The sequence below is a fragment of the Callospermophilus lateralis genome, chromosome 9, assembly GCF_048772815.1.
Source record: "Callospermophilus lateralis isolate mCalLat2 chromosome 9, mCalLat2.hap1, whole genome shotgun sequence".
Classification (NCBI taxonomy): Eukaryota; Metazoa; Chordata; class Mammalia; order Rodentia; family Sciuridae; genus Callospermophilus; species Callospermophilus lateralis.
In genome coordinates this window covers 54,365,984-54,387,572 of record NC_135313.1, presented here as the reverse complement: position 1 = coordinate 54,387,572, position 21,589 = coordinate 54,365,984, and the positions used below count along the sequence as shown (strand labels likewise).

Genomic DNA, 21,589 nt, shown 5'->3' with positions numbered 1-21,589 from the left:
ATCGCCAGGGCGCGAACGGCGGCAAGGACTGTGCTGCATTGGAAGTTAGCAAGGCGCGCGCGCTCCCGCGTTCCGCCGAGCCTCCGCCCCCCGCCCTCCTCCCGCCAACCCTCTGCTCCAGTCCCCCTTCTCTCCCGCTTGGCCCCGCCCCTTTCTTACGCCGCCCCTCCCCCACCAAGCCGGCGGCGCGCGGAAAGGGCGTCACGTGACGGCTGGCCCCGCCTCTTCCTCTCGGTCCCATATTGAACTCGAGTTGGAAGAGGCGAGTCCGGTCTCAAAATGGAGGTAAAACCGCCGCCCGGTCGCCCCCAGCCCGACTCCGGCCGTCGCCGCCGCCGCCGGGGGGAGGAGGTATTAGGGGGAGAGTGGGGGGTTGACGGGTAGTGGCCGGCTTGGGGGGAGGCCTGGCTCGATGGGAGCGGGGAGGCCGGGTGGACCAGGTTGGCCGTCCCGCGCTCTGCGTTGAGACGAGCGGTGGGAGGGGGAGGGGAGCGGGCCTGGGAGGCCTCCTCGGGGCCCCTCGCCTGCCTCGCCCTCACTCGGCCGCACAAGAGGAGGCCCTCGGAGGCGAGGCGTGGCTGGGGGGACCTCGGGCGGGCGACCGGTCCGCCGGCTGCGCGGCCTCGGATTCGAGGCCGAGAGCGGCATGGCGGGCCTCAGCAGGAGCGGTTGGGAGGAGGCGGTGGGGGGAGGGGACGAGCCCGCACATCCGGGCGAGCGAGCAGGCGGGCGGCGGCCACATTGACATTGATCCGCTGCCGCGTTACGAAATGGCGCATTGGCCCGCAATGGCCGCCGCCTCGCTGCGCCGCTGAGAAGGAGCGCGGGATTGGAGGAGCAGTCAGGAGGCGGCCCGGTAGAAATGCCGCAGATGGCTTCGAGGTTCGCGGCGCAGTGCTTGCGCTGAAGTTCTGCCGGCAATTTTCTAGGCTTTTACAGGTCCTCTTCGGCGACGAGAGTTGATTAATTCTCTGGCCTGTTCTTCGGAGTATCAAATTGGAAATAACGAGATATCTGAAAAGTTTGCTGCTTTAAAATTCTTTTTAATCTGCTAATTTTGCTAAACAAAGTATAACTACTTAAATCGCCATGTGGATGCAGTACTTCGGAGGATTTGAGAGTAGATGTTAAATAGGAATTTACATTTTTTGACATCCGTTTTTCTCTCTGTAGTTTTTCTGAGTTTTTGTTTTAGAGGACTGCAAGTGAAGTTAAGTTCATGTGTTTTCGGTTATTTGAGTTTTGATTTTTTTGTGGACTTAATATGTTATCAATCAAATGTATTAAAGACTTGAAAATTTTCAGTAAATTAGTGCATTAGGCTATTAGTCACTTAACATTTTTTTTTTTAGCATGTGACAACCTCTTCAAGTTAAAATACCTTGTCTTCTAGAAAACATTAGGATGTAGTTGTGAGTGCATGCGTTAAATGACGTGTAATTCCTTAAGTCTTTAAAACAAAGTCGGGCCACATCTTAATTTTTTTTTTAAACCCTCAATATGTTTTGTGCTCCAGTTTATATACTTACCCCAACTCGTTTGTTGTCACACTTAAGGTTTTTTTTTTTAAACATTTATTGATATGAGGCAAATGCATAGTTTTTGCACTGTATAACAAACTGGTTGCAGAAAGATACGTGGTGGGTTTTTTTCTAAGGTTTTGGGAGGTGCCTGTTTTAATTTTCATGAAACAGATTCTCTAAATTGCCTCTTGCAACTTTCAAAGTTGTATTACACAGTTTTGTGGTTAAAAATTAAATGCTTCTTGTTGTGCTGACTGAATATTTGAAATGGCATGTATTGGACAGTTTCTCCAACACTTCAGGTTTACAGAAAATGACTTCTCATTGGCAACTTCTAAAATAACCTAACAGTTGTAGCTTAAAGTTAAGGAATTTTGGGTTCTGGATTTGTCCTCTTGGACTTAATGACTTAATTTAGTTGAAGTGATTTTGTATTTGATAGGCTGGTTTCTTTTGCTATCATTTTAGTCAGACTTTTTAACTGAATCAAATATTGCAGGTGTTTGTTTTTTACTACTTTGTAGATTGAAGATTTGAACTTTTAAAAAATTAGCTTTTTGCAAGAAATAATTAATATATTGACTTTTCTCAGGGCCACGATCCAAAGGAACCAGAGCAATTGAGGAAGCTGTTTATTGGTGGTCTGAGCTTTGAAACTACAGATGATAGTTTAAGAGAACATTTTGAGAAATGGGGCACACTCACAGATTGTGTGGTAAGTTACTAGGGAAACAAAGGTTTAGGAAAGGGAGGGTGGAGCGCCTGTGAAGGTATATTTCAGTGCTTTCAAATTTTTATTTTGTAGGTAATGAGAGACCCCCAAACAAAACGTTCCAGGGGCTTTGGTTTTGTGACTTACTCTTGTGTTGAAGAGGTGGATGCAGCAATGTGTGCTCGGCCACACAAGGTTGATGGGCGTGTAGTGGAACCAAAGAGAGCTGTTTCTAGAGAGGTATTTTAATAATAACATGTTTTGTAATATGTGAAGTTGTGAAAGTTTTGTTTTTTTGACTCAACATATTATTTTATTTGTAGGATTCTGTAAAGCCTGGTGCCCATCTAACAGTGAAGAAAATTTTTGTTGGTGGTATTAAAGAAGATACAGAAGAATATAATTTGAGAGATTACTTTGAAAAGTATGGCAAGATTGAAACCATAGAAGTTATGGAAGACAGACAGAGTGGGAAAAAGAGAGGATTTGCTTTTGTAACTTTTGATGATCATGATACAGTTGACAAAATTGTTGGTAAGTAACAATTTATTGGAATTTGAGGAAACAATGGTTTCTTCTGTGAACTAATTTTGCTAAATTGCTGTAATCTTGTGTTGAATAGCCTATGAAATGTACAGTTCACTTTTCATGAAGCACCTACACTTGTGTAACAAGCATGATAATCAAGAACTATTTTTACATCCCAGAATGCTCCCTCATCCCCACTCAGTCAACTACCTTCTTGGCAATGTTTTAATGAATTACAAAATGACACAGGATATCGTTTACATATGATTTGCCAAACATAAAATAACTTTTTTTGTTTGTTTGATTAAAAAATTAGTTCAGAAATACCACACTATTAATGGGCATAATTGTGAAGTGAAAAAGGCCCTTTCTAAACAAGAGATGCAGTCTGCTGGATCACAAAGAGGTAAGTAGGATCGTATATACATACTCAGTAAATGTGAGGGGTTTTTGTTAGATTCTTATAGAACTTCTTTGCCTGTGTTCAAGGTCGTGGAGGTGGATCTGGCAACTTTATGGGTCGTGGAGGAAACTTTGGAGGTGGTGGAGGTAACTTTGGCCGTGGTGGAAACTTTGGTGGAAGAGGTAAGAGTATACTTACTAACATTAATTACATGTGTATCTGAAATTTAAAAGAAATTAAATACATAATTAAAGTCAAATCTTACATTTCCTCAGGAGGCTATGGTGGTGGAGGTGGTGGCAGCAGAGGTAGTTATGGAGGAGGTGATGGTGGATATAATGGATTTGGAGGTGATGGTAAGTTTTTATTTGTCTTTTAATGCCTGATATCTTGATTTTGATTTTGTTTCTCAACCTTCTTTAAAATGTATTTAAAATGTTATACTGTGTAATTTAATCATGACTTAAATAGATTATTAAATTGTATTTTTAGACTAGTGCCATAGAAAAACATTTTTCCTTGGAGATTAAACATTATGTTCCTTTTGGCCAGTAAGATATATTGTACTTGACAGTTGAGATAGAATTTTAGTGAAACTTTTCCCTGAAAATTTTTTAAGTGAAATTTTAAAAAATGAAAACAGTTTTCATTTCAAGAAGTAATTAAGTATTCATCTTAATTCTTGCTAGCCCAGATTGTTGCTGCACTATTAACCAGGTATTGCTAGGTTTTAGTGTTTATTCATTGGTTTGTTGGCCAGTGACTTAACTGTAATATAAAACCTGAATTCAATACCTTCACCATCAATTGTGATTATTTTGTGTGGCCTTATTTTATCTTTTTAGGTGGCAACTATGGTGGTGGTCCTGGCTATAGTAGTAGAGGAGGTTATGGTGGTGGTGGACCAGGATATGGAAACCAAGGTGGTGGATATGGTGGTGGAGGAGGATATGATGGTTACAATGAAGGAGGAAATTTTGGTGGTGGTAAGTTAACTTTTATGTGAATACTCAATGTCCATTACATAGTTTCATTACAGATGTTTCCAAAAAGTGATAAACACATTTGATTAACTGTAATATTGGAAAGTAATCAGTAGGTAGACAATTTCCTTAACTTTGCTGACTATTAGTATATTGGTAAAAGTATTCCATCACATTTAACTCTCAGGCACTTTTGAATTGGTCAAATGGGATCTGCAGATTGAATACTCCCAGACTCAAGATGCTGTTTTGGGTATAGTTTAGCAAAAATACTTTGAATCGTGATATGTTACAAATGCATAATGTAATAAGTTTGAATCATCATTCCATGATACTATATAACTTTGTTAGAAATGCAGTGTTTTGGAATTTACTAGTGAAAATGAGTTCTGATAGAAGGTATTTGTGTCATTTTAAAAGTTGTATACTTTATCAGAATCACCGTGAGTTTTGAACAATGAAAGTTTTGATGGTGTTGGATGAGAGAATATGTATAGAATCTAAGTAGATGTTCCTGTAATAGTCTGACATTTGGCCTGCTATCTAGATCTGAGGGTTTGCTAGGAGACTAGTAGAGGTAGTCTGGTAGCTCTATAAAATCTCTTTGGATGTAAGAGTTGGATGTGAGTTGCAGAGAGGGCTACCATGATTGTCAAGATAAGTTACATAAATTAAAATGAGGAAATAATTATTGTATATGTAAGCCACCAATAAAAATCTTTTGTGATTTTAGGTAACTATGGTGGTGGTGGGAACTATAATGACTTTGGAAATTACAGTGGACAACAGCAATCAAATTATGGACCCATGAAGGGGGGCAGTTTTGGTGGAAGAAGCTCTGGCAGTCCCTATGGTGGTAAATATACTTTATATAAAAACTCTTTTCAGAACTATTTTAATTTAAAATTTTACATATATTTGAAAACTCTACATGTGTATTTTCAGGTGGTTATGGATCTGGTGGTGGAAGTGGTGGATATGGTAGCAGAAGGTTTTAAAAACAGCAGAAAAGGGTAGGTATCTTTAAGTTTTTATCATGATGATAAAGAATATGTGGAACTGTTCACTGAGTGTAATAATTTTTTTATCCTGTATTATTCAACAGGCTACAGTTCTTAGCAGGAGAGAGAGCGAGGAGTTGTCAGGAAAGCTGCAGGTTACTTTGAGACAGTCGTCCCAAATGCATTAGAGGAACTGTAAAAATCTGCCACAGAAGGAACGATGATCCATAGTCAGAAAAGTTACTGCAGCTTAAACAGGAAACCCTTCTTGTTCAGGACTGTCATAGCCACAGTTTGCAAAAAGTGCAGCTATTGATTAATGCAATGTAGTGTCAATTAGATGTACATTCCTGAGGTCTTTTATCTGTTGTAGCTTTGTCTTTTTCTTTTTCTTTTCATTACATCAGGTATATTGCCCTGTAAATTGTGGTAGTGGTACCAGGAATAAAAAATTAAGGAATTTTTAACTTTTCAATATTTGTGTAGTTCAGTTTTTCTACATTTTAGTACAGAAACTTTAACAAAATGCAGTTTTGAAGGTGTTTCCTTGTGAGTTAACAGTAAAGAAGATCATTGTTAATTACTATTTTGTATGAATTTTGCTAAAGTTAACTGTAAAGAAACACCTGCTGACTTGCAGTTTAAGGGGAATCTATTCTCCCCATTTCCAAACCATGATATGAATGGGCGCTGACATGTGGAGAGAATAGATATTTGTATGTTTGAAATGTGTGTTTTAGATAAATAGGATTGGGTATTTAAATTAGCGTATTTGTGAATTTAATAGCACTAAGATTATCTTCAAATGAAAAATCTCAAAATTCCTATTTGGTTTTTGTGCATTTTCTTTCACAATGTAATCATGATTTTAGTGTGTTAGATTTGCCGAGTCCTAGCTGTGTTTAGAACATCTCCGTTCTACATTTACCTTGGTCACATTTAAACTGCTGCCATAGTTTTTGGGTGTAAAGGATGTCTGCCGCCCTCTATTTAAATTCTGAAAAAGGGTAGTGGATGTTCTCCCCCTCCCAGCTTAAAAAACATTAACTTTTTTAAGATAAGGTCCACTAAGCCTGCTACATTGGAGCAAATAAGTGGGTATCTGCTTATGTTTTGTTTTCTTTTTAAAGCACATGAGGCCCATATGTCTTGATTTATTTTCCTTGGTTTAATTTTTCCCCCCTTGATAAAGCTTTCATAGCAAGAGAATAAAAATCATGCTACTGAACGCTCAACTGGCTGGCATGCTTTCCTGATTTTGCCCTATACATTTTGCTGAATAAAACCAAGAATAGTTTAGGTATAATTGTTGAAAATAACTCAATGCAGCAGAAATGTAGCAACAGTTGCTTAGTACAAGCTTCTCACTTCCCAAAGACCTGAATTCCAAATTTGGATAGCCTGAGTTTTTTCTTAAATTCCCAAAGAACACATTGTTATTCTTTATGTATATTTCAACCTAAATTATGTTGGTGTGAGTTATCAATTTGTTTGGAAGACCATGATTGAGAAGAGTTATAGATGATAACAAGGTCATATACTAAAACCAATGTTTACTGTTTTGCGCCAGCTAGTGCTTAAAATTTCTTTCAAGCCCTAAGTATGTGCCCTGCTGTTATTCTTTCTTTGGTAGTTGAACATTGAATTCAAGATTTTTACTTGGTTTTAAAAGTACTAAGCAAAACAAGCAATAAAAAGGGGAATGGGGCGTGCTAGTGTTTGAATATGCTCTCTTGTTGCTCTAATTCTGTGCCTCTGTGCATTATTAATATTTGGATGCATGCAATGCCAGCATGGAAATCGGTCTTCACAGATACTGCAGTTTTCCAGAAAACACTCACAAACCAATAAATGTAACAGACAACATTCCATTTGTTAATGGGCATATGTGAATAAGCAGTGTAGAAAATAGGCTAATATTAGAAAATGGTTAAGTCCTTAATAACTTCAAGTGTGGTTATATAAATGGACACTGTCAATGTTCATAACTTAAACCTTGGGTACCTGGTCAAACTAATGCTTGGGAAACATTTTATTAAAATTGAGCTAAATTGTCTCAAGTTTTTTTATTCACATAATAAAGGTTGAAAGAATGGGGGAGATTAACATTTTCTGTTTTTATGTTTGTGAAAAATTGTTTGACACAACCTTGACAGTATCCTTTAATGGCATATGAGGTTAATTGTACTGTTAACGAACTTTGTATGTTCTGGAACTAGTTTAATAGTGAATACATTTTCAGTAAGTCAATGTTTGCAACCTATAAGCAGGTGAAATCTGTGTATGTGACCTGTTTATAAGTTGTATTAGCTTAGTTTTTGTGAACAGTGTGGAAAAGTAAGCCATGAGGAGAGCGATTTAACCAGCTTTAAAGGACCTAAGATGTGCTTTTTAAGCACAATGTGGATCAAAGGAAACTGACTAAGACAGGACTTCAGCAGCCTTTTGAGTATGGACAAGTCAGCATAAATAAAGAATGACAAGGCAGCAGCAAGAGCTTCAACTACTGAGAAGTGAAGGCATAAGATACTATGATGATAGTAAGCAACTTTCCAAAAGCTAGTTAAATCTGCTTATTACAACTGAAATATCGAAGAAAGTAGCAGGAAGGAGCTCTTCGCCTTTTGGAACATCAATGAGAGATAGTTGCCACAGTCACTAGGTCTAGCATTTAGACCTGCAAGGAAGGGCAATAAGGATTAGGTAAGGCTTGAATTTGAATTTTTTCACTAATTAAAGAGTAATTTTTTGTAAAGCAAGGTAAGAGTAATCTTTTTGATTTGCAGGTTGAATGAGAACCCTACTTGCCTAAATGAGGAATGTCTTTCCTACCATCTTAAATACGAAGGTTTCTGGCTGGGTAAGGTTTGTAGCTCACAGTAAAATTTGATGACACCATTTATTTCCCTACAAATCTATATTACATATTTTGAAATTTCATCCCCTTTCTAGTAGGTACATTGGCAAAATTATAAAGCTGAAAACTTGGTACCACGTTCAACATGTGTTAAACCTAGGACAGTTTTTAAAATTCTGAAATGGCCACAAGTGTTCATCTTGATGCAGATGTGGCCCCTTCATGTATACAATTCATTAATATCTTTAGGTTCAAGTCAGTTTTTGGTAAGGGAAAATACTTCTGTGGAAACAAGTTTTTGTAACAAACATGACTGATGCGTTAAGTTGTCAATCCTCACGCCAGGAAAAATACCTTCAAATGAATTTACAGCATTATCAGGTGGTATGGTTTTCTTCATTCAGGTGGCCTCATGTATAACTTCTCTTGCATATAAATTCAGGGAATTATTTGAACAAATAGGATAAGCTTGGTTTTGTTCATTCTCGTTACTCTTAGCTAGAAGCAGTGGAGGCCTAATTAAACAAATGAAATTACCTCTTTTCCCAAAGAATTATTGGTTACTATTCAGATCAGTTGCTGATTGTACATAAGGGCTATTTTTGCTGCCACAATAGGGCTTGTTAAAACTTGAGGTTTAATTTACTTTTTAATAGAATAACAATTTCAGGGGGACAGTTGCTCAAAACACTAGTTTCTAAGATGTGAGTTGATTGCCTTCATGAATGGGAGTAGTGAGTTTGCCATAAGGTTTAAGAAAAAAGGTTGGCTCTTATCTAAATTAGGACAGAGTAATTCATAGAATTGAGTTAAAGGTAACAGCCTCTAAATGGTAAATAGAATTCCTTCACAACATGGTTTAGTAGAACAAATTTAATAAGATAGGAAACATTTTAAAAGCATTCTTTCCAGTTCATTTATGAAATAAAAGGACTTTTTTAAAAATGTAGTTCCACTGTCATTTCTGAAAATTCCATATTGTGTGTCTTTTTTTTTTTTTTTTTTTTTTTTTTTGTTGTTGCTGGGGTTGGAACCCAGGGCCTTTTTTTCTGCATGATAGGTAAGAGCTTTCCACTGAGCTACACCCCAGCCTCTCCATGTTGTCTTTAACTTGTAACACCAATAAACAAAGTAAGGAAATTGTTAACTAAATGGGAAATGCTTGAGGCAAACTTCACACTGATATTAAACTTGCAGATTATTCCTTTCTTAAAAGTTGAAGTTACTTAAACTTGTGTCCTGTGGGAAAAGATATTTGGTAAAATCCATTTGTTCAGGGACTAAATAGAAATAAATTTGGTTTTAAGAGTTCTGGTAAAAGTCACAATTAGGAATATTTCTAATTAATGACAGTATCTCAGTTCCATTAACTGATGTCACAAAGTAGTGAATAAGCATGCTAATGTGCAGGGGTAATGTAAGGATTGTTAGCTTATCTAAATATTCACAATTACTTTTGAAGCTTCAATGTTTTCTGATTTTTTAGACTTCAGAGGTGGTCTGTAATGGATTCAACTGTTTAATTTGTAGTATAATGAAATGTTTACAGAAAGAAATTTTTCATTAAAATATTTTTAGAAATGTGTGTGTTTCGTCACTTCATGATGTTCATGTAACTTATGCTATAGGTGAATGTTATAACTTTAGTAATAAAACAGTAAACATGAAATGAGCCTTTTATATAAAGTTGTTTTAAAAATGTGGGGTTGTTTTTGTTGTTGGTGTGTGTGTGTGGTGCTGGGGATTGATCATAGGGCCTTGTGCATGCAACAAGGTAAGCACTCTACCAACTGAGCCATTTCCCCAGCCCCTAAGATATGTATTTTTATTAAATGGAATATAACTGGGAAGTAGATACATAAGAAAAAGTATTCTTAAAACGTTAAAAATGTATTGCCACAATTCTTACTGCTTCACTTAGGTCACAGAGTGAGATACTTAAGTTGATGTGAGAAATCTGAACCTGGGGGGAGAAGAAAGGATTAATTAAGGAAGTAAATCAATGAACAAACAAACTGGGAAAAGGGGGTTGGGTGCAGCAGAAATATTCCCAGATGTTAGAATTGTCTGTTTCTTGAAGTTGGTAAGTTGAATATTTCTTGTGAGGGCAAGTTGGGGAAAGAACCTTCCTTAAAATTGGTGTTGAACTACACCGCTGCAGTTTTAACCCCAAGTTAAAGTGAAATGGATGTGGTTATGTATGGCTTGATAATATGGGATAGGGTTTTCATAATTTTTTTTTTAGTAGCATTGCAAATTTGGATTTCTAGCTTTAACAGCTGTTGATATTTTCTCAGTACATTTTAAAGTAAAATACCTTGTAAATAGAAGTCCGATGAGGATTTTTGGCTATTAGCAGAATTATAACACATTTTGCTTGTGTTCACAATGGTTTCCTAGCATGTGCAATGGCTTAATATTCTCTGCAGTTAAGTAATTTTAAAAATTGTATACTTTATTTCATGTTAATACTTGAGTCCCTAAATAACATTCAACAATGTATTTATTTTCTCAATAAGATTAAATTTTATTAACTGCAAAACACTCAAGAGATAACATTTGGATCTTCTTCTATCACTGTTATTTTCTGAAGACTGGTGTTTTGCAAAAAACGATTATAACCATTGCATTCATTTTAATTGTTAAAGGACTTGTCAAAAATTTTTGTCAAATGTTAACTGGCTACCTGGAGGTTACAGCACAGGTAGTTTTTTTTTTTTTTTTTTAATTTGGTAGTTTCAATCTTTAATGCATTGCATTGCTCTTTCTGTCAACAATTGTGTAACCTTATATCCTTCAAATGTGAATGTTTGATGGGCTGCATATTTGAAGTTAATCTGTCATTTTAGTAGGTGTTGAAAGTGGGTTTTTGGTCTTGTTTTTTACATAAAGTTTTGCTTATCAGATTTTAAATAGTATCATGAACTTAGATAAGTTATTTGGGTGTTCATATACTGTTGCGCTTTTTTTTTTTTAAAAGTAAAAGGAATATAACACCCATCCTGAAATATCATGACATGAAAATGATCTTACAGAGCTTAACCTAGTGTCTATCTTTTGGTTTGTAAGAATGTTGTGGTTTTGTCAATTCTAAGTGTTTTCTGTCCAGGTGTGGTGTTGTGAGGCTGAGGCAGGAGCATTTAAGTTCAAAGCCAGTCTTGGCCACTTGGCTTGACCCTGCCTTAATATATATCTGTACTGAGCATGCCTGAAATTTTCATGGGTGACTAGGTATGCCAGTGTCTTAGACATTTTTCTTCGTGTGAGATTGAAAAAAATTTTTTTTCCCCTCAGTTCTTAAGTAGTACTAATTCATATCAACAAACTGATCTGACAGTATCTTCAAATAGGAAGAATTCCTATGTTCCAAGACCTGATTGCAAAAATAGGGGCAGAGGAGATGAATTCGAACACACTCCCACCTAGCACATAAGTGAAACAGGCTTCAGAAATCTCAGAATGAAAAGGGCATTTACATTTATAGCAACTAGTATGTGTAGAACGATGACTGGCATTAATGCCTCAAAAGGTATACATTCTTAAACTACAGAATGGAACTTACTTAGGAATAGTTCAAGTAAGTTTTAGGATTTGTTCTACTACTAGAAATTTTAAATGAGTTGCAATTGAATTAGTACGTAAATAATTTTGGTACTATAATATGGTTACATTGAGCTGGGAAAGAATTTTGGAACTCAGCGGATGCAGCTAAGTGGAAGAAGACAGTTATTACTAAGTACCAACCAACTCCAAATGGGTCTGCTACTAACATTCTTGCCATGAAACCCCACTTAATTTTGTGTAAGAATGAATACTTCACTGTTCTGAGGTTGGAAAAGTCTCCTTGGCGTCCATCAGTCACCACTGCTACCACCACCAGAGGAAATTACTTGACAGCACAATATTCAGGACACAGTATTTGAATCCCAGGTCTATTCTTGAAGTCATTTTCAATCCTGATCTTAAGTCATCCGAATCAGAAAAGTATTCAAAACACCAGCTACAACGTGCTTAATGTGAGCTAAAACTGAAATTTACAGATAAAATTAAGCCTGAGTGCTGAAGAAAGTTGGCTGGAGGTCATAGGAAATAATAGCAACTTGGATTATCTGGTTCCAGAGGTGGTGGAACACTAGCTTGCTCCTGATGGATTAACAGAACTCTCATTTTGGTACTGGGGATTCAACACAGGGGCACCCAATGGCTAAGCCACAACCACAGCCCTATTTTATATTTGATTTAGAGATAGGATCTCACCTGAGTTGCTTAATGCCTCAGGCTGACTTTGAACTTGTAATCACAGATGTGCACCGCCACATGTGACTGGATTAATAAAACTTTTAAATGAGTAATTGATATTTAATGCTTGCTTTGAGTCTCCTGAGTCAAAAATACTTAACATCACATACAGTTGCTTAGATGAACTGAATGGAAGCCAGGAATGGTTTGAAAATGCATTTTTAAAAGAACTTGGTAAGGCCTCCATGTCTAATATTCAAAGGTGTCCAAATGGGAGCCAGTTCCCATTTACCTGTGTTCTAGTTTACTCCATTCCTGGGCAATACCATTTATAATAAAGTCCTTTCCTCTCAAGTTTTTGAGATGCAGAATCTAATACTTAGTTGCTCTTAGAGGATGTTAGCACAATCAGTGCTTGAATATATTCCTGCTTATTGTAGCCAATAAGCTCTTAGGCTGAAGTGAGGGCTTAAAAGGCTTGTGTTCCATCCCTCATCCTCTCTGGCCACAATGCATTCTCTCCCAAGTTCTTGACCTTTAGACTTACTAGATGTGTTCCATCTTTAATCAAAAATTCTTGCTTTTCCACACCTTCAAATGTTGCAACTTCAAGGTAGTTTTGTGTCCAACCCTGTTTTAGGTTGCAACACAAATGCTGACATTCCCAAGGTTTTTTTCCCAGGTTGGCCTTGAATTTGTGATTCTCTTATCTCAGGCTATCACTGGACAGCAGAACCTTTATTTTCCAACATAATAAGTTATGTTTGCTATCCTTTACTAGAATGCAAATTCTAGAACAGGAATTTTGACTTTAACGTTTCCCTTGTTTGAGATGCAGCTGCTATTGAACTGCCACTATCTTGATAAAAGTCATAAAAAGAACATCCAAGTGTGTCAGATGATTGTCTCATGGAAAATGTTGTGAATAAAGTCAAATTATTTAACAGTCGTAATATTCCTTTATTAGTATCAGCTCTTAAAAGTTGCTTTTTGCCAGAGCTAAACAATTGAATATAAAAAATGCATTTTTTTCGTTCATACAGTATTTGTAAAAAAAAAAAAAAAAGTACATAGTGGTTAGTTTTACAACGATTTACTTTTATCCAGATGTCATATCATCATATAAATCTATGAATGTAACAAATGAGATAAAGAACAGTATAAATAAGTTTTGTAGTATTTACACTTATGCAGAATCTAGCCCAAATGGTGTCCTAAGAAATTATAGTTAAAAGTGAAATCACTGATTCAATGTACTGATATTTTAATGCTTTTAAGTTTCATATTATCTTCTATACTAGCTTTGGCTATAATTTTGCATAGAATTATAAAGTATATTTCTGCATTTCACATCACAGTAGGAGCTTTTAGTATTACAAAAAAAAAAAAAAAACTAGCTCAGAAAATGTCAAATTCTCCCAAACCTAGTTTTTCTTAACATCTGGCTTCTTACTTTTGGGAACAAGGAATACATTGCCATCTCTTGTTTGTTGCAGAGAGTATTCACTAGGAGAATAAGGTTTCCCATCTTCATCCCGTAACATGCTAAAGACTTCAAGATACAAAGTGCTGAGTTGCTTTTTCAGTAGATGGAGGCTTTTGTCATTTTCTCCTTTTTCTTTAAGTAATTTTTCTTTTTCATCTTTTAAATGACCTAAATCCTGCTCCAGTTCTACTATATTTTCCAGTTTTCTTTTTCTGCAATTTTGAGCAGCCACTTTATTTTTACCCCTCCTACGTATATCTCGAATTAATGCAAGTTGGGCTTCATTGAATTGTTCTTTGGACATCATTTCATTGAAGTCGTCAACAGGAAGGTTAATGATTTTTTCCACAGGGAATGGGATATGGAGAGCTTTTGCCCTAAGCTCATCTCTGGTGAGATGAGCCTCCAAGCGACTTGAATGTTTGTCTTTTGTGAATGGGGTTTTTCTATGACCAGGACTTAAAGGCATTTCTTTCTTTGGTGTGTTTTCACTGTAGGCATCATGCACGGGTGCACTGTGCACTTGAGATGGTGACAGAGGTTGCATTGTATCCCCAGAATGTATTGGCTGTGTTTTGGGAGCATTCTGTTTAACACTTTCAGGGGCACTATCTAACTCTTCCATTTCAGAATCACTGAAGCCAGGTGGTGGGTCTCCATAGATGGAAGACTCCACTGAATGTTCTGGTGATGCCATGCTAGGGCTTGTGTTCAGTGAAATGCCAGAGTCAGAATCATTGAATTCTGCTGTGCTTTCAGGATGATTTTGGTTGAAAGCTTTACAGAGTGATAGGTCAGAACCATCAATGGGTCCATACAGAAGTTCAGAGAGTGACTGACTGACAGTAGCAGAGGAGGGCATGCTATTGCTGGTACTAGGTTCTGCTATGAAAGCAGAATAAAATTCATCACCAAAATCTGTGTTTAATGTGGCATCTGAATTTAATGAATTCACTGTCAACTGATTGGGATCTTCTGTGGAGAGGATGCTGCTGAAGGAATCCTCAAAAGCATTCAGAAAATGTGGACTGCAGTTCCCTACTTCTTTCTCCAGTGAGGGGATGGATGGGTAGAAATAATTGTTGTCGATTTCTGTCAGCTTGGCTTCTGGGCTTGGAACGGTGGTAGTCTCAACCAGCTTATCATTTTCAATATTAAGACACTGCATGGAAAAGAAGTTTACACTATATGAACCAGTATTAAGTTTTTTCCCAGTTTGACCCCAGGGCCTTGCACATGCTGTGTAAGCATACTACCACTGAGCTACATTCCAGCCCCTTTTAAAATCTGTTTTGAGACTGGATCTCACCAAGTTGACCAAGCTGGCCTCAAACTTGTGATCCTCCAGACTCAGCTTCCTGAAATCACTGGAATTAAAGGCTTGCGCCACCATGCCCAGATTACCTCAACTTCCGTTCTATAATCCAGAGATTAATGTCCATTTTCAATAGATGTATACACCTAAGCATATGTATTATTTTCAAGAGTTATAGATCTATAACAGCCCATTAACAAAGTGCATGTTAAGTGAACCTGGGAAGTTCTTATGACTAACTGAAAAGCATTTTCAAATCCTTCCTATGAATAGATGGCATATAAATAATAATCAGAATGACTAATTTAATGGTACATCTTCAGTACTGCATTGTATCTTAGTTACCTGTAATTCTGGAATGGAAAATAGCTCCTGCCAAACTTGCTCAATATCCTGCTGGATGTTGTTTAAATCAGCCATGGCTCCATCAAGAGAAGTTTCAGGTGACTGGGCCTGAGGAGGAGCATTGAAGACTGGGCTCTCAATGTGGCTGGGAATATCAGGAACAAGTGACTGAAATGTAGCTGAAGAAACCTAAAATTGACAAAGCATTTATTTATCTACATGAGTATGTCACCAACAGTGGATAAGCAGTCTCCAAGGCACTATCATACAAATAGAATGAGCTGAGCTGCAGTTCTGTACTTGAATTTACCAACTTCTGACCCCAATTTTATTATTTCTTTTAAATGAATACACATTGAAATGACTTATTTATAGAGTTTTGCTGTTAACCAAAGGTTTTATACCTCATTGTCACCTACAAATGGGAATGTCTCTGCCAAAAGCTGCATACAGTCATCGAAGTACAGAGCATCTGGTTTGGGAATGTGGGCAACCTGGATTAAAAAGGGAAAGGCATAAAGGAAGAAAAAAATTGTTAAATGTTCCATTGTCAAGCTAAATATTCATGATTAATGTTCATAAAATGTTTACAGTCTAGTTAATTGCTTAGTTCAGAAATCAGTTTGATACACAGGCTCAAACCAGACTACCTGGATTCAAATCTTAACTCCCTCATTTTTGTTTTGTTTTGTTTTTGGTAGTGGTGATAGGGATTGAACCCAGGGCCTCCCAAATGCTAGACAGGCACCCTACCACTGATTACACCCTTAGCCTTCCCCTAATTTTTAAAGTGATTAGGCAAATGTTTAACCTTTTTTGAGCTTCAGATAAAAATGTGAATATTCTTCACTTATATAGAACATTGTTTGCCCTAATACCGTAAGCAGACTATGGCTAGTTTTAGTACTGCCAGTACTTCCATTGTTATTTGACCCTAGGGGGATGTTTCTTTATGTACAAAGTTCTTTTATGTGATTTATGTCCTACTAATCTTACAACAGGTTAAGTATTGAATTTATCAGAAGGCTGTGGTTTGGAAGTTAATATGGCATGGTCACAAAAACATAGTTAAAGGCAGAGCTGGAACTCAAATCCAAATATTGTCATTCCTCGATCAATGTTTCTTCCCTTAAACCCTGCCATATACTTTCCCCCAAACTGAGTACTCTGTACCTGGGAGTAGTTTGCAGATCCACTGGTTTCTGATTGGGTGTGCTGGGCTGGCTGAATTGGGAGAAATTCACCTGTCTCTTCATCTAGTTGTAACTGAGCAAAAAAGGCCTTCTCTTGCTCCTTTTGGAGTTGTTCTTGTCTTTCCTTTTCAAGTTTTTTCTGTTTTTCCAGCTCATACTCCTTCTGTCGCTGACTGAAGTCAAATACTTCTCGACTTACCCCAAGATCTATATCTTGCCTCCAAAGGATGTCAATCAAATCCATGTCCTATGTTTAAACCAGAAAAGAAGAGATCATGGTTAAGATGGTCCACATAGGTTAATTCATAGTATGCCATGGTTGATGGTGGGGGAGATTACAAAACTCAAGTGAGAACACAAGATCCAGTGTTCTAGGAAAGCAGTTACTTTTGACTCAATGAACCTATTCACTAAAACAACCAACCTATGCCGTCTAATGACAGTTTGAATCACTGGTAAGGTGTAGAGAAAACTAAAGGGGGAAGGGTTACCTTTTGCCTACAGAAAAGTTGGGAAAGTGGTATTGACTGCCTACTACCACATTTTTGTTATTGGTATATTATAGTTGTACACACTAGTGGGTTTTGTTGTTACAATGAATAAGTTTTAAGATTGGGAACAATCTTACAAACAGGGGATGGTTATTTTGAATTAGTAACACTTTTTCCTAATGAAAAATGTATCAAAAGCAGTTTTTCTGATTTGTAACTTTAGTTTGGGGAAAATGTCCAAACAAAATGTCCAAACAAAATTTATAGCAGTTTCATTTAATGAATTACCTGTATCAAAATGAAATTGAGAATGGAAAAGTGAAGCCCTGAGCAATAGGAACTGGGGCCCTAAAGGCCTCAGTTCTGCTTAGGGCTGGCTGTGTCATCTTGCCTGCTCAGTAGAGGTCTAGAGCTCTACTCTATTTGAAAGGACAAAAATATAACATGGCTGCTTCCTCAGTGAACACTTGAGACTATTTTTACCCCACACAGCAGGATCAGGTCACCTGACCTGGAGACAGCACAGTGGCGATCACACCAAGAATTGATTTACCCCCCTATTATTTCTTTTGTCCACTTCACCCTTCTACCAGATGATTACAAGTTTCGATTGGTTTTAGTTATGATTAATATTATTTTATCCTGCATTAAAGTGTAAAATGTACAAATGTTGTTATGTATGTTGATAGCAATGGGCTCTACTACTCTGGACTCCAGGTCTCAATAGATACTAATGAAGCTGGGGACCTATCTAATGGGAGCCTGGAATAACATTAGGGCTGTCTAAACGGACAAAATGAACAATTTAACTTTTCCCAAAACTATGTATAGTATCTTTGAAGCAGTGAAGCTGCTTGATCCTTCCTCAGGGCAAGTCTGAAACTGATTACTAAACATGTGCAACATGTAAATAAAAATGATGGAGGCATCTTAATATGAAGCAAATTGGATGATGTTGTGTTGGTGAATGTTAGTTTTGGTGACTCTGGTGTTGGGTGGTGGGGACCCCATGTACATTTATATATACCTTTTTCACAAACAATTCTGCCACCCAATTCCTGCTATGACTACCTTTCAGTGCACTCCAAATTTATTCAGTATGCTTTTATTTTTAATTTCCCATACACATTCAGAAAAGGACAACTTGATGGATCCTTATCAACAGGAAAAATACAACAGAAAGCATCATCTGGATCAGCTCTAGAACATCCTGTCGCGGGCAATGATCTGAAATAGTGGTAGATCCTGGGAGGCTGAGCAGCTCTCATAGTCCTAGCTTTCCATCTCCACTATGAAAGCAACCGAAAGGTTTTCAAAGAACAAACGTTATGTTTATTAGGGTAGGGGGATTATAATGGCACCCACACAGATGTCATCAAAGTGTTCTAAGAGGTTTTCCTCTGTGTTTTTAACTTTGTAGTTATGCTATGAGAGGTCTCTAGAAGAAGAAAAAAAAATTAAAGCTTAATTTTAAAGCAATTACTTTTGGTTTCCTAAAAACAGATGTTCTAACCAAGTTTAGAATGCAGCAATATTGATTTTCTCCTCCCATCCTTAATACGTCATGCTGTTACTCTAATTTTCACACGTTTCAGAAGGAAAATGCTTGTAGATTTGCTATTGCATGAAACATTGAAAGCTTTACATTTAATACAAACAGGAGTTTATTAGCCCACACTGCTACTGGGAAGACCCACAGGCTCAGTGCTGTGCTCTGTGCTGACCAAACAGGCAGTGAGCATTTCCTGTGAGAAGCCGTGTGACCGGGCACATGACTAACTGCACAAATGACCCATCTCTGCAAAGCTTGCACATTGTCTAAAAGGAAATTCAATTGTCAGGGTGGAGCCCGTAACAAACGAGGACTGAGGAAGAACTAAAATTGCTCTTCTGCACAGAAGCCTAAGGTTGAAGAAGTACAAGTGCCTGATCTCCTAACAAGGCCCAGAGGAGGATAGCCACAGTGTTATTTCCTTAAAACTGATGAAAAAGCTTCCCAAGGGCCACAGAAGTGCTGGCTATGAGCCTTCATGTGGCATATGGAGCAAATCCTGTCTGCCATTTAAAGAGTCTGAATTTTTGTTTTCTTTTGTGAATTTGAGTGTGTTGTAAATTATGTTGCAAGTGTGGCTTACACAAAAGAAGACAATAGGAAACACAATTGTTCGACAATTTATGGTAAATCACCATCTGGCCTAATGGAAATATTCATGTTTAAAATGTATTCATCATCATTTGCCATCTGTATAATCTTTCACAGGTTTTATGGGAAATTATCTTTGTACTAGGATAAACAAATAAGAAAGGCCTTGAATACAGAATCCACATAAAATGTTTTTCTGCAAGCCAATTTTAGTACTTTGAACAAATCAGCATTTATCATGTTCAGGTCATCCAAAATATCAGAAAAGATAAGGCACAAATAACATGATCACCATCCTTAAAACTATTCAATAAACAAACTCTGGAATGGTATTTGAAAACTAAAATGGTATGTTTTACACATGTGTAAATGAAGCTCACATCCTATTCCCTTGGAGAATTGACTGAAAGTGGTGACACTCTTTTCTTCTAAAAATAAATGCATGTGATCTGTAATCCCAGCTACTCAGGAGGATGAGGCAGGAGGGTTGTGAGTTCAGTCTCAGCAACTTAAGTGAGACCCTGTCTCAAACAACTAAAAGGGCTGGTGATGTTGCTCAGTGGTTAAGCACCACTAGGTTCAATCCCTAGTACCAAAAAAAAAAACAAAACAAAAAAATGAATTTCACTAATAAAGTGCTAAAAAAAGTACATATTATTTAGTAAACAAATCCTTACTGCTAACTTTGAAAGCAGAATTTAGATAGCATCTTCAGTTACTCTTTGTTTTTTCTTTCACACATTTCATTTTTTTTGTATTATGCCCAGGTGAATATTCACCTAAAACTTAAATCTGATTTAGTATTTTCGTCCCATAGACACTGCCCAAATTATTTTTTAAACAAAACTAGACAGAACACGGATCATACTCCATTGTATGAATGAATTACACAAAAACAATTGAGGGCCCCAATGGCCGGGGGGCTGGCTAAGACAAGAGGATCATGAGTTCAAAGCCTGCCTCAGCAAAAGCACTAAGCAACTGAGTGAGACCCTGTTTCTAAATAAAACACAAAATAGGGCTGGGTATATGGCTCAGTGGGTGAGTGCCCCTGAGTTCAATCCCTGATACCTGTCCCACCCCACCCAAAGAAAAGAAAATTTAGGGCAAGCCTGAATTTTGAGGAATTCATTAAACAACAAAAAAGAACCTAATTTACAAGGTTCTACTTTGCAGTCCTAATGCTTATTAAAATGATACCAAGCAGAAGTGGTTTTAAAATGCTTCTTTTGAAGACTATTATATTTCATGAATATTTATGTACCTATATACTTTTCTAGGGCTTCTGTCCTTCATGGCATTACAAGATACACAGTGCAGTGCTAATTGTTTTCTTAGAATTCTAGATTATCCAAAATATCAAAAAAGACAAAGTACAGATGGCAGGTCATTCTTTGTAGTTTGTCCACATTCAAGTACTTTTGAGTTTTTACAAGACTGATTTGCTAATTCTTGCTTGTGTTGCTACAATAATTGTAGATAATTAAAATTATAAAATGATTATAAATATAGATTAAGAGAATGTTGGAGACAAAAAGCCATCTAAGCTAAGTAGAAATGTTGCTCTGTTTATTTCTAATTATAGCACAATTATAAAAAATACTGATCTAGCAACCAGTTGTAATACATCAGCAGAATTCTTAATAGGTCTTAAGAGTTACCACTAAACCAAATTTTCCTTGTAAAGAAATCTTACTCAGGAATTCTTCCTCAGTCTTCAACAGCTAGCTAGGGATATTTTACCCACATAAAAATTCCTGAATTCACACCAAGAGAGATTATTCAATAAGTTGAAAGGCAAGTTCACTATGTGCCATTCCCTGGATTGTAGAGCCATTACTATCCTTCTCCTCTTGTGTCTTTAAACTAGAGTGGTCCAGTTTCCTCAGACTGGCAGGTTACTATACACAGACATTTTCATGTGCCTGCTTCCTGTTCACAAACAAGTTTCTCAGCAATGACTCAATCTAAGAAATATGATCCAAGCAGCTTACTGGAACTCTCACCCATTACCCTTGTCTATAAACTCTAAAGCATGATGCAGAGATAAAGCAAAACTGAAAAGTGGTTTTTCTCAAGAGGAACATATGTAGTTTAGTCAAAAAGAAATCAGAAGAGTTAATTTCCAAAATAGGTGACCCCAAATGCTAAAAAATCTGCACAGCTCCAGCTTTTCTGTGAGAGGTTTCACAGCTGAGTCCCAACAGGGCTGGTTTTGGTTATTTGTATTGGAGCAAGATCCTGCTGCTAGGCTTCTTAGGGGTTATACAAAGATTGTCACTTCTTCGCCAAGAGAATGGCTTGAACTGACAAAGAACTTTGAGGATATTTTGAGTGACCTATACTGAGCATTCAGTTTTGGAAGTCTAT

At 37.3% G+C, this 21,589-nt stretch overlaps 2 protein-coding genes across 7 annotated transcripts in view; one reads left to right on the top strand and one right to left on the bottom strand.

Moving 5' to 3' along the window:
- Nucleotides 1-225: 225 nt before the first annotated feature.
- On the top strand, nt 226-8,956 carry Hnrnpa3 (heterogeneous nuclear ribonucleoprotein A3). Of its 3 annotated transcripts, none has more exons than XM_076865698.2 (11): nt 226-351; nt 2,116-2,238; nt 2,329-2,475; nt 2,559-2,769; nt 3,080-3,169; nt 3,253-3,348; nt 3,442-3,522; nt 4,012-4,152; nt 4,883-5,005; nt 5,095-5,162; nt 7,937-8,956. In XM_076865698.2, the coding sequence occupies exons 1-10, from the start codon at nt 280-282 to the stop codon at nt 5,145-5,147; spliced, it is 1,137 nt and encodes a 378-aa protein (XP_076721813.1). In that variant the 5' UTR covers nt 226-279; the 3' UTR covers nt 5,148-5,162; nt 7,937-8,956. The 3 variants fall into 3 exon arrangements, with proteins under 3 accessions (XP_076721813.1, XP_076721812.1, XP_076721814.1); XM_076865697.2 differs by lacking the exon at nt 7,937-8,956 and adding an exon at nt 5,255-5,974; XM_076865699.2 differs by lacking the exon at nt 7,937-8,956 and adding an exon at nt 5,255-5,974 and having other exon boundaries at nt 232-285.
- Nucleotides 8,957-12,345: 3,389 nt separating this feature from the next.
- Nfe2l2 (NFE2 like bZIP transcription factor 2) overlaps nt 12,346-21,589 on the bottom strand; it is a 30,986-nt gene continuing 21,742 nt past the window's right edge. For all 4 annotated transcript variants that reach the window (XM_076865693.2, XM_076865695.2, XM_076865694.2 and 1 more), the window contains exons 2-5: nt 16,566-16,832; nt 15,797-15,886; nt 15,393-15,581; nt 12,346-14,894 (exon numbers count right to left, since the gene is read on the bottom strand). In XM_076865693.2, the coding sequence (XP_076721808.2) occupies nt 13,671-14,894; nt 15,393-15,581; nt 15,797-15,886; nt 16,566-16,832 (1,770 nt within the window). In that variant the 3' untranslated portion in view covers nt 12,346-13,670. The remainder of the gene's footprint in view (nt 14,895-15,392; nt 15,582-15,796; nt 15,887-16,565; nt 16,833-21,589) is intronic.